At 50.6% G+C, this 15861-nt stretch overlaps 1 protein-coding gene across 2 annotated transcripts in view; it reads left to right on the plus strand.

The window, feature by feature from the left end:
• FLT4 (fms related receptor tyrosine kinase 4) overlaps window positions 1-7591 on the plus strand; it is a 40688-nt gene extending 33097 nt beyond the window's left edge. Inside the window, exons 28-30 of one of the 2 annotated variants that reach the window (XM_059917872.1) lie at window positions 708-828; window positions 1887-1972; window positions 5652-7591. In XM_059917872.1, coding sequence (XP_059773855.1) covers window positions 708-828; window positions 1887-1972; window positions 5652-5850 — 406 coding nt within the window. In that variant the 3' untranslated portion in view covers window positions 5851-7591. The remainder of the gene's footprint in view (window positions 1-707; window positions 829-1886; window positions 1973-5651) is intronic. The other variant, XM_059917873.1, reaches the window with a different exon arrangement.
• Window positions 7592-15861: the final 8270 nt, after the last annotated feature.

The following is a 15861-nucleotide window of genomic DNA, read 5'->3' on the forward strand; positions in this document are numbered from 1 at the left end:
GTTCTTCCCTCTGGCATCCTCTGCTTGCCCGCACTCCTAGCCCCTGAGAGGCCCTCCCCCTGCCAATTTCAAGGAAGTGCCCATCTCAGGCACAATGCCCTGGCCAGCTCCACACTGCAGGGAAAGAAAGCGGAGCAGGTGGGGAGAGGGGCGAGTCCCAAGGGCCACTGGTAGGGACCCTGGGAGCAGGGCAGGTCACTCACTAACCTGTATTTAGGATTTAGAATGCAGCCTAAGTTCCCAGAGTTCGGGGTCAGAGGTCTCTTGCCAGTGTATTTCTATAGTCCAAGAAAGTCCATCCACATTCCCATTGACGTTGCTGAGAGAAGGGCTCTGAGACTCCCCACCCCATCTTCCCCAGCATAGAGCAAAGCCAGGCCTGGGGGACAGGAACACCCAGCTGGTTCTTGCCAGGCTCCTTCCACCAGCCCCCGAACAGGCACTCGAATGTGCACACACATACACGCACGTGCAGGTCAGGCGGTAGCTTGCAGCACCGGGACTGCCTGCATTGTACAGAGTGGCCCATCCTGGGGCGAAGTCCTCCCCCAGTCTCTCTCCAGTTCCATGTCACACATAAGCTGGGTGCCCTCCACTCACCTTCCACACCCGCCCCAGTGGAGAGGGGTGCAGAATGAGAGGTGGAAAGAGCTTTCAGGAAGGGTGCTGGAGTGCGTTTCTCAGCACTTTACGTTTTCTCCCCACAGATATTATAATTGTGTGTCCTTTCCGGGCTGCCTTGCCAGGGGGACTCAGACCCAGGGTCCCTTCAGGATGAAAACTTTCGAAGAATTTCCCATGACCCTGACAACCTACAAGGCCTCAGTGGTAAGTGGGGTGGGTGCACCTGTGCGCCCCAGGTCAGGGCCACTGGGCTCTTTCCACAGGGAGTCAGATGTCAGGAAGTCCTGAGGCCAGCAGCAGAAACTAGCTTGAAAATGTCAAGTCCGGGTTGTGCCTCAGGCATGTTGGGTGCCACCGTGTCTCTGCTGCTTTCACCTGTGCCCTCCTCACTGACAGAGGGGCTCCCCTCTCTAGCACCCCAGCCTTTCTCTCCCAGCAAGGTAGAAACTCCAGTAGGAACCCAGCAGAAAGATGACTCCTTCTAGATGGTTCTCCTGGGATCAGCCTGAGTCAGGACCCCCCCCTTTGGTGACCATCAAGCCACATGGCCAGAGAGGAGGAGGTGGTGTCACTAGAGGAGGAGGCTGGGGTAAGGGGCACGGAAAATCACCTGTGTTCTCAGATGCAGTCAAGCAGAGTAGACCTCTTACAGCTCCGTGAGGCTGAAGGCACAGACAGCCTCCCAGCCTCCCTCCAGATGGGGTGGGTGAGTGAGCGCAGGTCCGGGGAGGCTGGGTGCAGAGGCGGCAGTGGGTGCCCTGGACCAGAGCCATGCAGACCCGGGCTCCCATTCCCAGGGCCAGATGAAAATGCTGGGGGGCCCCCATCTTTGACAAGAGTGCACTTCCCCTCCACGGAAATCAAAATGAAAACCATGCCAAGTCATGCTAAAGGTGACCTAGCCCCCCTAAACCTGGGATGTGTCTAAGGATCATTTTTCTATACTATGAGCTGCCAGATCCTTTCGATACTTTCCCTGTTTCTCCTGGTGCTCCTGCTCTGCCTGTGCCTTGAGCATGTGTCTAGCCACCTTTTATGTCTCCCAGTGGGGTGTTCCAGTTTTGCCACCCTCCTGAGTAGTGAGGCATGGCCCTGCCAGGCCTCAGTTTCTCCCTCTGTGGTGGGGGCATGTGACCCTAACCTACAGGCTCTGGTGATGGAACAGATGCCTGTTTCCCGCACACTTCCCGTAGGATGAGTGTCAGGTTGGCAGCGGGGCAGGTCCTTGGGGCCCACAGCCTTGGCTTGTTTTCTCTGCACAGGATAGCCAGACGGACAGTGGGATGGTGCTGGCCTCCGAGGAATTTGAGCGGCTGGAGAGCAGGCACAGACAAGAAAGTGGGCTCAGGTAGGGCTTCTGGAGCCTCCTCTCCTGGAAGGGGCCAGGGAAGGGAGGCCAGGCCGGCATGTGCCTGTCACTCTCTTACCTGAAACCTTTCATGGCTCGATAGTGCCTTTCTGTGTGTTCAAGGCAGGCCACTCTGGGACTTGAGGCCTTTGTCCACCAGCCTTACCAAAGGCCCCCTCTCCCCCATCACCGTCCTGACCCAGTACACCTGGTGCTGGTCCCCAAACCTCCCTGCCATTCGACAGATACTCAGACAATATTCTTTGTGAAACCAGGAAAGATCCACCATGCCCAATGCGTGTAACACCCTTCCCCCAGCCAGGGGAGGCCACAGATCATGTGACCTAGAGATGGCTGGTGTCCTACTTTGATAAGAATATGGCTACAGAGAAATCCTCCTGTGTGCTTGCATAGGGGGGTGACCTGCATAAACAGTGACCTCCATTTGCCCAAGAAGATAGCCCCCGTCTCTAAAAAGAAAACCTGAATATTTAAACTTTTAAGGGTATATATAAAGTAGTTAAATGTCTACTTATCCACTTTACTAGTTGACTTGCTCATAGCTGTTTAAATGACAGGACTTACAATATTATATAAAACAGTGCTCTTTTCTGCTTTCTTCAGATCCTTGTGTTCAGAACGTTCACTTCTACCTTTGACACCTGTGTCTGTCAGGGTCCCCTTTTTGGGTCATCTGACACAGTTTTTCAGAGCAAATCTTGGCTTCTGCCTAGGCTGTTTTTGAATCAATAGATGTTGTCTCTGAATATTTTACCCTAGACCACAGGTGTTAATTTGTATCACATTAGGATAGTTGATGCCATTTTTCGCCTTTCTGATACGTATAGTTAAGACCTCTACAACTTAGCCAAATATCTGTTATTTTCCCAGAAGCTTACAAAGGGCATGTTTGCAACACTGTGGACACTGGTGGTTGTGGGGTCGTATGCCTAGGGATAATTACTGCATCTGTATCATGCATCTTGGCCTTTTTTGTTTTTATTGATTCGGGTGATCTCTATTAGTAACCTAGGTTTGGAAAATTAATGCTAATTTATTTGACAGAAATAGTTTCTGGCTGTTTCTTTACAGAACAGTTTTTTTATCTCCCCAAAAAGTAATTCAGTAAGAGGGTGAGCCAAAGGATGGTAGCTAGTTAAATTCAAATCTCCACAGATCTTCCTAAAAACAACACATGGAACAAGGCCTGTCAGAGCCCATGCCTATGATATAACCAGGGGAGAGACTTCAGCTATGTGTGGGTATAGAACTCAGCAACAGAACCAGCAGAGCCATGCCCAAGCCCTAGCAGAAGGAGGGCAGGATGGGGACTGCCCCGTGAGAAGGGAATGTAAAGGTCCTTGGGACGGTGGCCACAGAGACTGGGGAGACAACAGAGTATGAGCACTAGAACAACTGCTTGGGAAGGCACTGCTTCTGAAAGGGCAGTGAGCAGGAAGTGAGTGTACACCTCAGGTGCCTGGTGGTGAAGGAAAAAGAAAGTTGCAGAAGATTCTTATGGAAGCAAGATTGTATTAAGAATCCAGAAGACAGATACCCAAGGATCTGTTCATTACAGAAACTGCACCTCATGATAGGGGCAACAAAGTGCACTATTCTCTTCCCAGGTCCCCTTAGAAACACGTTGTGATGAGCCACAAAGAGGTGTAGCAGGTGACTTGGCAGGTGCATTCACTTGGCATATGGAACATTCTCCAAACAGGTGCAAGGATGGAATGTGCCTTGGAGGCATCTGTCAGGGAGAAGGAGGGAGTTTATCTGCCCAGTTCTTTCCTATCTCCTCTTAACCACTGGTTAGTACTCACCCTATGGGAAGTTAACTCACCCTCACTTCCAGGTGGTTCACCCAGCCCTTTCAATGGCCGCTCAGGATGCCAGATCTCATTCCCTGTGGTGTGGCATTTCATCCAAGTCTGTAGGTGAAAGGAAGATCTGGAAACCCTGGGCTTGTGGTTGGTCAGTATGGATGAATGGCAGCAGCCAAGAGGGGGTCCAGCACTCCCTGCTAAGTGACTGGCTGGTCCCCAGTGGTGATAGAGCATGGGACACAAACGGAGCCTTTGGAAAGAGGGATGCAGTTGAAGGAATTCAAGGTGATATGGATCTGATACAGCACTCCTGAATGAAGAAAACTAGGGAGACACCCACATCCCTGGCCCCCCTTCCATAGGGTAATCTCAGCGTGAATAATCATGAACAGAAAAAATAAGCACTATCCATATAAGAATAAAAAAGAAAATTAGAATTAAAAGGTTTCAATAGCTGTAAACACTCCAAAAAAAAAAAAAAAACATGGAAAAACTGTGATACAACACATCAACATGAATTAAATTTATAATTAAATAAGCAGCTGCACAATGAATCATAAATTCAAAAATTCAGAATAGAAATGGATGAACAGTGTGAAGATATCAAATGGGAGCTGACTAAATTCATGGAAGAAATTGAAATAAAAGACAAATCCTCTCAAAAATGCAAAGCAGAGTGCCCAAGGGACAATTAGATATGATCAGACTTACAGTGGAGGGCACATTTGATAGACATGAAAAGAAGTCAAGAAATTAAAACTGAAATAAGTAAAGAGGTAAAGAAGTATCAGAAAGAACGTGAAAAATTTAGAAGTTGAGTAGAAAAGATCCAACATGTGTACAATTGGTGTCTCTGAGGAAGAAGAATGCCAACAGTGAAATAGAACTAATATTTTAAATATGTAATTCAAGATAACTCTTAAATAAAAGGAGACCTGAATCTACATATTGGAAGGGTACCTGGGAAAACTGGCCCAAGAAGAGTAAACTCTGAGGCATATCCTAGTTGACTTTAGACTTTAGACTTTAGAGATAAACATTCTGGAAATCCAGGCAAAAAGACCAAGTCACTTAAAAAAAAAAAAGAGAGAGAGAGAGATTGGCATCAGGCTTTTCAATAGCACAAAGCAAAGCAAAAACAGAAGCAAAAGCAAAGAAACAAATTTTCAAAAAAAATGAGTGCTAAGGAGGGAGAATCATAGGGCCATCAGTGAGGCAGGTGGGGACTGGAAGCGGCAAGGCCTCCTGGGCCAGGGGGAGAAGCTTGGATTTTATTCTGAGGGTGATGGGAAGCCACTGAAGGGTGTATCAAGAGGAGAAGGACACCATCTAATTTGAAGGATCTCTGAAGACTGGCCTATAGGGAGGCATGAGTGGGAGAAGAAAGATGTGCTAGGGCAGCCCAGAGCATGCAGTTATGGAAGCTCATTCTAAAGTAGGGGCAGAGCATGGATTGAGGGGCATGGATGCATTTTGGAATAGACAGGACAGGACTTCTGGGTGGGCTGGATATAAGGGATGAGGGAAAGGGAGGAAGAAAGGATGACACCCAGGTGCTTGAGTCATTGAATCAGCGTTGGTGTCATTTACAGAGACACAGGGGAGAGAAGCAGGTTTGGGGGAATGATGTTGGGCTTTCTCCATTGTCCCACACCCAGGCTTGGGACAAAGAAAGCTCTGGTGTTTGCCAACAGTCACATCGGTTTGTTTTTGTATTTAAGTCAAGTCTGCGTGTGTTTCCATTGGCTTTTCTTATTGCTCCGGTTGTGTCTGGTGATTCCTATCAGACCCAACATGGTTTCAATCACTCTTCTCTTCTTTTCTTACTGACGTCACCTTCTCTGTCTCAGCAGCTGTAAAGGACCAGGCAGGAATATGGACGTGACCATGGCACACCCTGACCCCCCAGGGAGGCGGCAGAGGCCAGACCCAGGGGCCCAGGGCCAGGTGTTCTACAACAGCGAGTATGGGGAGCTGGCAGGGCGACCAGAGGAGAGCGATGGCATCCCATCTGCCCAAGTGCCCTTCTTCACAGACAGCAGCTACTAAGGCAGCTTCGGGCAAGGCCCACTGGACCCTGGGCTCCAACAGTTGGTGGGGACCGTGCCTGGCCAGCGAGCAGAGGGCTGGAGGCCCAGGCTGGGAACTCATCTCATTCGGTCTGGGGGAGAGCAAAACCCAGGCTCCAGGGCTCTCTTGAACTCCATCACCATGCCTGCCCAGGACCACCCTGCTGATCCCTGGGGCCCTTCTCCCCTTCAGATTCAGATTCCGCTTAGCTCAACATCCACAGGGGCCAGCCCTGGGTCGGGCACTCTCATGGGAAATATCTCTTTGGGTGCCTCCTCTCATCATGGTGGGTGGTGTGATCCCTGATTTCTGATGAGGAATATGAGGGTCTGAGAATCACATAGTAATCAAGGTTCAGCTGTGGTCTCCCAGCACCCACCCAAAATGCTGCCCCCTCCATGCAGCCTCTCTTCCCGTGGGAATGGTTTCCTCACTTGCCACTCCAAGGCTCAAGAGAAGATGCATATGGCTCAAAGATGCATTCCAGCTCAAAGCAACAAATGAGAAATTTGTGGGGGGAACGGGGGTGTCCTCTCCTGAGCCTGGCCAAACAGCTCAGAGTAGCCATCTCCGCAGTGCCGAGCCAGTTACAGCAAGCCTTCTTCTCCTGCGTGTTGAGAAGTACTATTCAACATTGTTTTTTTCCTTAGAACTTCAGAGACTATTTGAGCTGCTGTGAAGAATTTACTTTTTAAAACTTCCGTCTGAAGGGAGCCCAGGGAAGGTTTTTCTGAATCTGGACGATCCTTGCCTCTGACACCCAGTCAAGTGCTGTCATAACAGACCCCACTGTGGCCACCTCTTTCTGGAGAAAGTCCCCAGCCTCACCTGCCTAGCCCAGAACTGGAAGAGTCACCCGATGGTCTAGAGCTGCCCCATTTGAGAATCACCTGGTTCTTCCCTCTGGGACCTAGATCTGCCACCCAAGGAACCATCCAAGCTGTGAACAACCTTATGAGAGGCAAGCACTGTGGGTTCCACCGAGGAAGGCTTTGGGGTTGGCCCAGAGGACCCACCAGCGTAGCTCTGTACCAGGAGGCAATCAGTGGATGTCCCTGTGGCCCCAGGGAGGCCCTGTCTTCTGCCCCCTGATCTGTACCTGACATCAGTGCCCTGGCAGGTCAAGCCTCTCTCACAGAACAGCAGAGGACCATCTGGAGGCTGGAGCCATTCTGCCCAGGGCCCCCCCCTCCCCAGCCCAGTTCACACTCCCTAGCTACCCACACCCCTCCCTAGCAGGAGAAATACCCTCATCCCAGTTAGCACCACAATGTTTGACACCCCACCCCCACCCCATGAGACGCTTGCAGGACAGGCGGCCGTGCAGCGAGCAGGGGCTTGCCCGGCAGGAACCCCCCTACATTGTGTATTGTTCCTTTACGATATGGTGAATGCAGGTATGACTGTCCCCAGTGGACCTCCTCCTCTGATGTCACCTGCCTGTGAGACTTGGGTCTCAGGTTTACCTGGTGGAAGTCCAGAGGCTGTTTTCAATCAGAGGAGCAACTCATGATTTGCGTGCAGGGGCCCAGGCCTGAGACCCCTCCCCACATGTGTACCACCTGTTTGTGTTTGTGTCACTTATTCTCCTGTCACATAACTGCACACACAAAAATGTACTGGGAAGAAAATCTACCCCCACCCCCCCTTGTAGAACATATGCTCTGAAAATATAAAATATTTAACAAAAGATAATAATAAATTTGATGCCAGTCCTGAGTTACAGTGAATGGGTTCTCAGCTAAATCCCAGGTCTCTGTGATCAGCCTTCCTCCTGCTGATCATCAGCCCCACAAGGTCACAGGACTGGCCACGCAAAGGAAAGGGCAGCAGAGGCAGCTCAGCCCCCCTTCTCTGCCCAGTAGGCTGTGGAGTCTCCCAAAGCCACCAGCAGAGGGTGCTGGAAGCACCAGGATGCAGGGTTCCACTCAGCTGGGAAGCACCCAGCTTGGCTCCTGAGAGAGCTAGGAACGCACTCCCCTAATGTTTACTTTATGAATAAAGTGACAGTGCTTTGTCCCCACCTACTAGAACCAAATGCTGCCTCAGGCCCTAAGCACCGGTGGCCCATGGGCCTGAGAGCACAGCCCAGGCTGGGTCCCTGCCATCAGCTCCCCAAGTCTCACCCCCAACCCCAGAAAGAGCCTATGACCACCTCCATCACAGACCACAGACGGGGACAGGACAAGAGGGGTTCAGTGTGCACCCAGGGTCACCTCCATGACTGAGTGCACTCCTGGACTCCAAGATCAGGGGGTTCTGAGCTAGGACCCTTACTTCAAGCCCTACCCAGAGAGATGAGCTCCACCCAGGAGAGTGTGGCAGGGCCTTGCCCTGGGATGTTTGTATGCCTTCCCTTCACAAGTGAGTGGCTGGCATAGAGGTGGCTTTAGATTGAGGTGTGACACTGGCCCTCTGGACACGACCTCAGCAGGCTTCCCAGGAGGGCCTAGCCCAGGAGCAGTCCCAGGGACTCAGGAAGGAAATCAGGCCATGTCACGTGGACCCAGCTGTCAGCACAGCACAGTGGGCACCTCACCCAAGAGAGCAGACAGAAGCCCAGCAAAGATCAGGAGCCAGAGGCCACTTTGTGGCCAGGCCCTGTGCCTGCCTGTTCAGGCCTCTCTCACTCCTCGGGCACCTGCTGTGTTGCCTATACCCCGCGGCTGCAATGCCCACTGTCCCGGCCTCGTTTTCACTTTCATGGGCAGAGTCCCTCCTGACAAAGGCAGCTTTTGGCGGTAGTGGGTTTGCTGTTATTTTTACCTCTATAATAATTCTAAATGTGAATACGGAAAAGACCCCCACTGAGTTTGGACATTTTAACTTTACAATATCACTGGTTGAATTTAACCACTTTCCCTTGGCGAATGTCTCAACCCAGGTGTCAGCCATCTGGATGCCTGCCTGTTCACCCAGCCCAAAGTGCACCCACATCTTGTGGGAACCAGTGCCCCCACTGTGCCCAGTTCCAAGTGGTGCTGCCCTTCTGGGCTACTCTGGTCCTGCCTGGGATGGATGCGCAGGGCTGCGCTGAATGTCCCCACCTGCCCTCACTCCCCAGAGCACCAGAGACTCCAGGTGTGAACAGGAACTCGGCCAGCGAGGGCACCATCCAGGAGCATCTTAACAGGCAACAGTGTATTCCCACCTCGGGGTCCCTCAGCCCCTCCCACGTCCCAGGAACCTTCTCTTCTCTCCTCCTCTCAGGCCCCAGCCCTTCACAGGGTGCCCACCCACCCCCTTGTCCCACCTCCCCTCCTCCCCAGTCTCACACTCCTATTCATTTCTACCAGAGAGCCATGAGTCGCCTCCTTTAGAAGGAATCAGGCCAAGGGAACACTTGAGTGTCCCTTGATTCTGTCCTAATGTCACCACTGCCCCTTGGCATCGGGCCCTGCTCTGAGCCACGCATTGTCCTAGGCCCTGGAACATGGCAGAGTCCCTGTCCCCACAATTCCCATTGTAAGGAGTGACATGTGGGTGGAGCTCTGTACAGGAGGAAGATTGGTGTGGAAGGCCTTGGGTCAGAAGGAAGGAGGGACCTGGTGGGGGGGTGGAGGTAAAGAGGAGAGGCTGGCAAGAGTCCTGGGAGCAAATTAGGAGTTGGTTTCTTGTTTTAAGGTGAAGCTTAGAGAAAGTGGTGATGAGCTCTGACTTACATTTATGCTCTGAGAAACACACCTCTTGAAGGAGCAGAACAGGACCTCCTGGGAGCCGGGTGAGGCCTGGGTGGGGAGAGTCTGGGCTGCACCAGGGTGGGCTGTGAGTCCCTGACCTTGATGTTCACTGTCAGTAGGGGGAACAGCTTCCAGCACAGACACTGGCCTCCCCCACCCCCATGGTGGATCCTCCAGGCCACTTGTCCCTAGGAGGCCTGGGCCAACTCTTGAGGCCGGGCACCTCAGCCCAGATAATCAGCTACAGAGAGTGTCCGAGGTGCTGGCCAGTGCCCATGTCATGGGGTCCACCCCACCAGATGTCCACATGCAAGTTCAAGTTCAGAGAGGGAACGTCAGCATCACCAAGAAGGAGGCCTGCCCTGTGGACCCCTGAGCGAGGCCTGGGTGCCGTGAGCCACCAGGAAGAGAGCCTGGGCCAGGCTGTGCTCTGAAGGCTGTTCGCAGCTGAGAGTGGAGAATGTGGCACCCTGAGGCTGGGTGGTGCTGGGCCAGGCACTGCCCCTTAGGGCCTTAGTTTCTCATTTGTGACTTGCCACCTTGCCACCTTGATTATGAGATAACAATTGAAATGCACCTAGGAGTGACCACACTAAGGAGGAAGCCCTGCCCTCACCAAGTCATGTCCTTCAAAAGCAACATTAAAAGTCAACTGGGAAAGACACTGTCTGCAGTGGTATCCAACCCCAACACCTCCCCTCCATGGACTCACCCACCTACCCATCCCCCAGATACCCACTGCTCCATCCACCCACACATCCATCCACCGACCTGTCCATCCATCCACCCACCCATGCATCCATCCATCTATCCATCTATCCATCCATACATCCATCCATTTCCCCACCCATCCATTCATCTGTGGCTGAATAAACGGGAACTCAACCCACCCACAAATGCCCCTTTCAGGAATCCCAGAGACCTTTTGGGGCTTCAGCCAGGGAGGATGGAGACAGAGTTATTCTCAGCTAATTGGTGAGGGCTTCAGTGAGGAGAACAGACAGGGGATTTGGAAAGCCTGTTTTTTTTGTTTTTTTTTTTAATTTTATTTATTTTTTATATTTTTATTTTTGGCTGTGTTGGGTCTTCGTTTCTGTGCAAGGGCTTTCTCTAGTTGCGGCAAGCGGGGGCCACTCTTCATTGCGGTGCGCGGGCCTCTTCACTATCGCGGCCTCTCTTGTTGCCGAGCACAGGCTCCAGACGCGCAGGCTCAGTAGTTGTGGCTCACGGGCCTAGTTGCTCCGCGGCATGTGGGATCTTCCCAGACCAGGGCTCGAACCCGTGTCTCCTGCATTGGCAGGCAGATTCTCAACCACTGCGCCACCAGGGAAGCCCGGAAAGCCTGTTTTTAGAAGGATTAGGGTCAACCTGATGTTGAAAGAAGAAAATGTATCTCTTGTATGAGACCAAACTGGGGAGTTCTAGAAGTCAATGAGCAGCCTCTGAAGATCTGCTGGAGCAACTGGCTGCAGGCACCACTGCAGGGCAAGTGAGTCGTTCCTGTTCTGGACCGCAGTGGAGTGGGTGCACCTCTGTCTCTTCAGAGCCAGATGGAAACCTCTTTACTTCCCAGCTGGAGCCATAGGTGGCAAAGTTTGTCATAAGCCAAATGTGGGAGGCAGGAGGGATAATGAAGGGGCTGAGGGAGGAACTCAGAGAGGTTGGGGACAGAGAATTGAGGGCTTTGGAAGGTGGTGGGGCAGCATCTTTGAAGGTCTTGGTCACCATCCATGGGACACGGGGTCCGGTTAGGCAGGTCAGAATGGCTCCCAGGGTGTTATCTCTGGGTTGCTCTGGGCTACTGCCAGAAGTCCATCAGAGCTGGTTTGACAGCCAGGTGTGGACCACCTGGAAGGAGGCTGCCCCCTCTCCCCAGAATGGAGGGCCTGGCCCCCTTGGGCACAGGTGGGTATCATGGTTCCCTCCATGGCCTGGAGAGATGGGATTAACAGAAGGGATTGCTATTAAACCCTTGGGTTTTAAGCTGTTGAATCAGCTTCAAAGAGTCCTCACTTTAGGATGGCAGGGAGCACTTCTGTCTGTGGGTGGGGCCTTGATCTGGAGTCTGGGCCGGGACATCCCCTGGGGTTTGATCCGCCAGCTCCCATTCCTCACCTGGCAGGCAGCTGCTCCCAGTCCCAGTGTGTGGAGGCAGCACAAGGTGCTGGTCAATGGGGGACCTTCCAGTCCTGAGGGGCAGTAGAAGGCATGGGAAGAGAGCCAGGTGTGCAGACACACCTGGAACTGGCCTGGGAACCCCTGGCAGGTCACTGACTTTCTCTGAGTTGCCTTTCTTCTGACTCTTGAGGGTGATACCATTCCATTTAAGGAACGACTGCTGGCTACACCTTCAGTCCATGGATCGTAGGGCCCCACTCTAGCCCAGGCTGAAACAGGTGGACTGGACTTAATTATCTAGGACACAACTTGGCCACAGCCACTGCAGTCAGCACAGCCACTTAGAGCAGTGCAGCCTGGAGGAACCTCATGGGAGACCCCTGGGGATAAGTGGCTTGTCCCCCGAGCCTGAAACAGTGTTTGAGGTTTGGTACTGCTGGCTGCCGGCTTGTCACCCCAGGGGGACACCTATCTGAAAAACCAGAATTTCAGGCTTTGCTTAAGCCATCACTTTCACCAATGCCGGGAACCCACACAGCAAAACCACATGGATGGCAGCTGACCCTGTCCACCCTACCCACAGCAGGGTTTTGTGGGGAGGAGTGCCGTGGACAGGAAAGGGGAAGAAGGAAGTAGTCGAGGGAGCCCAATCAATATTGACCCAAGGGGAGCTGCCCATGCAGATGGGAATAGACATGTTGGTAACACAGCTCAGAGCCTCAGGGCCCAGATGACTGAGCTATGAGGAAGAGAAAGGAGCCCAAAGTGGGTTGTTGGGACAGATTCATGGCATGACCATGGGCAGGACACCACAGCTCTGAGCCCAGCAACCCTCCTGCTCTGGCCCTGCCTCCAGCCTGCTTATCTTCAACCACCCCGACTTGTATAAGAGAAAGCCCCGAAGCCTTGCTGGGATGGCCTCATCTGGGCTCCCAGGAGAGCCCTGGACAAGTCCACATGAGTCATGGTGACTACTCGGGACAAGAGAAGGAGGGGTCTCCTGGTTGGCTGGTGTGGAAGTCCTGGCCCAGGAGGACTTCCCTGGGAGGGGACAGGGTGGCCATATGGACAGGGGGAGTCTCTGAGTCCAGGCTATGGCAAAGGGACCCCAGGATCCTGGGAAGCCCCTCAGGATTGCCCGTCCACGCCCAGCCTCTGTGGGAAAGGAGCACAGAGGAATGAGGAAGGGCACCATGAGAGCTGTTTCCAGGCTTGTGTGTGCATCGACTTCAGAGACTGACAGAGGAGAAGTTTATACTTGAGGAACATCACAGATACAAGGAGAGTACACCATAGTGAGTTATCGTTAAAAAAAAAAAAAAAAAGTGGGCATTAAGGACCCTCCAGTGATGTGCAGTAACCAAGGCACCAGCTGCCCACTGATGTGAAAGGCGCAGCTGGGTCCGCCCACCCAGAGCGGCCACACTCCTCACTGAGAGGTGGAATTGGTGTCCACAGTCCTTTCCAGTTTGCTTAATAATTTACTTAGCCAGGTTCTCAGACAGGGCTCAGAAACACAGATGCTGGTCTGACAGAAAGAGAATGAGAAGAGAATAAGAGAGCTCCTGGGGCCTCACAGGAAGGGGTTGCCTTGCAAGGTGGCCCCAGCCCAACGTGAAGGGGCTGCGGGTCTTGCTGCCTGTGGCACAGCACAGCAACAACTGCCAGACACCCTCCCCAGGTGTTTGCTGAAGTCAGAGCCACAGGGGAGGCCCAGGCAGATGCTGATGGCTTCTGCTCGCCTCTGCACCCTCGCCCTGTGCCAAGTGGGCTCCAACATCCCTCTGGGACCCTCTACTGACCTGGTGGGGAGGAGGTCATGCAGATCTTGGAGGATGTGGTGGCTTGAGAAGTACCCCCAAACTATCCAGGTCCTAATTCCTGAACTTTTGAATGTTACCTTATATGGAAAGATAGTCTTAGCAGACGTGATGAAGTTAATTACCTTGAGATGAGGAGATTATCCTGGAATATCCAGTGAGCCCTGAATGCAATCACATGAAATCTTATAAGAGGGAGGCAGAGATTTCACACACACACACATATAAAAGGAGGAGGCAATGTGACCATGAGGCAGAGATTGGAGTGGTGTGGCCACAAGCCAAGGAATGCTGGCAGCCACCAGAAGCTGGGAGAGGCCCACAGAGCCTCTGTGACAATGTGCTACGTGTCCTCCAGTTACTTCTACTCAGGGTCGATGGCTTCTCCGTGAGCTACACGATGCCCAGAGCTGAGGACCAGCGATGTACTTAGGGCCATGGAAAGGTTTTCATTTTAATTTCTCTTTAAATCAAAAAAATGTCAGAGTAATGAATACGTATATATAAAATAATGTATCCAGCCAGGATTATATTTTTTTATTGAAGCATAGTTGATTTACAATGCTGTGTTAATTACTGCTGTATAACAAAGTGATTCAGTTATACATATATATACATTATTTTTTAAATATTCTTTTCCATTATGGTTTATCATAGGATATTGAATACAGTTCTCTGAGGTATACAGTAGGAACTTGTGGTTTATCCACTCTATATATATAAAAGCTTACATCTGCTAACCCCAAACTCCCACTCCATCCCTCCCCCAACCCTCTTCCCCTTGGCAACCACAAGTCTGTTCTCTATGTCTGTGATTCTGTTTCTATTTCATAGACAGGTTCATTTATGTCATATTTTAGATTCCACATATAAGTGATATCATATGGTATTTGTCTTTTTCTTTCTGACTTCACTTAGTATGATAATCTCTAGGTGCATCCATGTTGCTGTAAGTGGCATTATTTCACTCTTTTTTATGGCTGAGTAGTATTCCATTGTATATATGTACCACATCTTCTTTATCCATTCATCTGTAGATGGACATTTATGTTGTTTCCATGTCTTGGTTATTGTGAATAGTGCTGCAATGAACATGGGGGTTCATGTATCTTTTTGAATTATAGTTTTGTCCAGATATATGCCCAGGAGTGGGATTGCTGGATCATATGGCAATTCTATTTTTAGTTTTCTGAGGAACCTTCATACTGTTTTCCACAATCAGCCTGGATTATATTCATCTTTATGCTAACACAGTCATAAACTGTATATTTTAAACAGTTTTTATGGAAGAAGACACCCACCTACTAAGGCAAAAGTGCCCGGGGCCCACAAAAGGCACAATGCAGGCCTTCTTCCTCTTATAAGTAATTGTCATGGGGGCTTCCCTGGTGGTGCAGTAGTTAAGAATCCGCCTGCCAATGCAGGGGACACAAGTTCAAGCCCTGGTCCGGGAAGATCCCACATGCCATGGAGCAACTAAGCCAGTGCACCACAACTACTGAACCTGTGCTCTAGAGCCCACAAGCCACAACAACTGAAGCCCGTGTGACACAACTGCTGAAGCCCACTCACCTAGAGCTCCTGTTGCTCTGCAAGAAGAGAAGCAACCACAATGAGAAGCCCATGCATTGCAACGAAGAGTAGCCCCCACTCACCGCAACTAGAGAAAGCCCGCATGCAGCAATGGAGACCCAACACAGCCAAAAATAAATAAAAATAAATGAATTTTTAAAAATTGTCATGGACGCTCCCATAGGGTATTTTTGTTGGCATGTCTGCTTATATTTGTAGGACTAATTTCTTTTTTTTTAATCACACACACACACTGTATTTTATTTTTACAAGAGATAAATAAACTGACACCAAGCATTGTAAATGGATGACCACAACAAAAGCAACAATGATTGCAATTACCAAACATGAAACACACTCATACTATGTCATAATATTGACATTCAGTCCAGTAATCCTCCACTGTAACAGCTCCTTTACCTTGCAGTGAAAATTGATTTGTATATTTTTTGCCTCTGAGTTCTTGTGAGATTTTTTTTTATTCAAACAGAAAGTCACAAAAATTATAATCATCCTCATCAGTTCACTCAATCACATGTAATTAATTTTCTTTTTCATCTTGATCTTTTGTTAGCACTTTTATGAATTCATCAGTTTTCCATTAGAGTTCTGAAAATGCTTATTCATTCAGTTCTGCAGTATAGTCAGTTAATAGACAACTGTACTTGTCAGAGTCTTTTCCATGAATTCCTTGAAGATGAAACACTTTTATAGGAACATTTTTGCAAAAGCATCAGAGTACACCCAGAACTGTCTGTAAATGACAAAAGACTTAAAAATGACCATGGTTAAAGATTTAA

Source organism: Balaenoptera ricei, chromosome 3, assembly GCF_028023285.1.
Source record: "Balaenoptera ricei isolate mBalRic1 chromosome 3, mBalRic1.hap2, whole genome shotgun sequence".
Taxonomy (NCBI): Eukaryota; Metazoa; Chordata; class Mammalia; order Artiodactyla; family Balaenopteridae; genus Balaenoptera; species Balaenoptera ricei.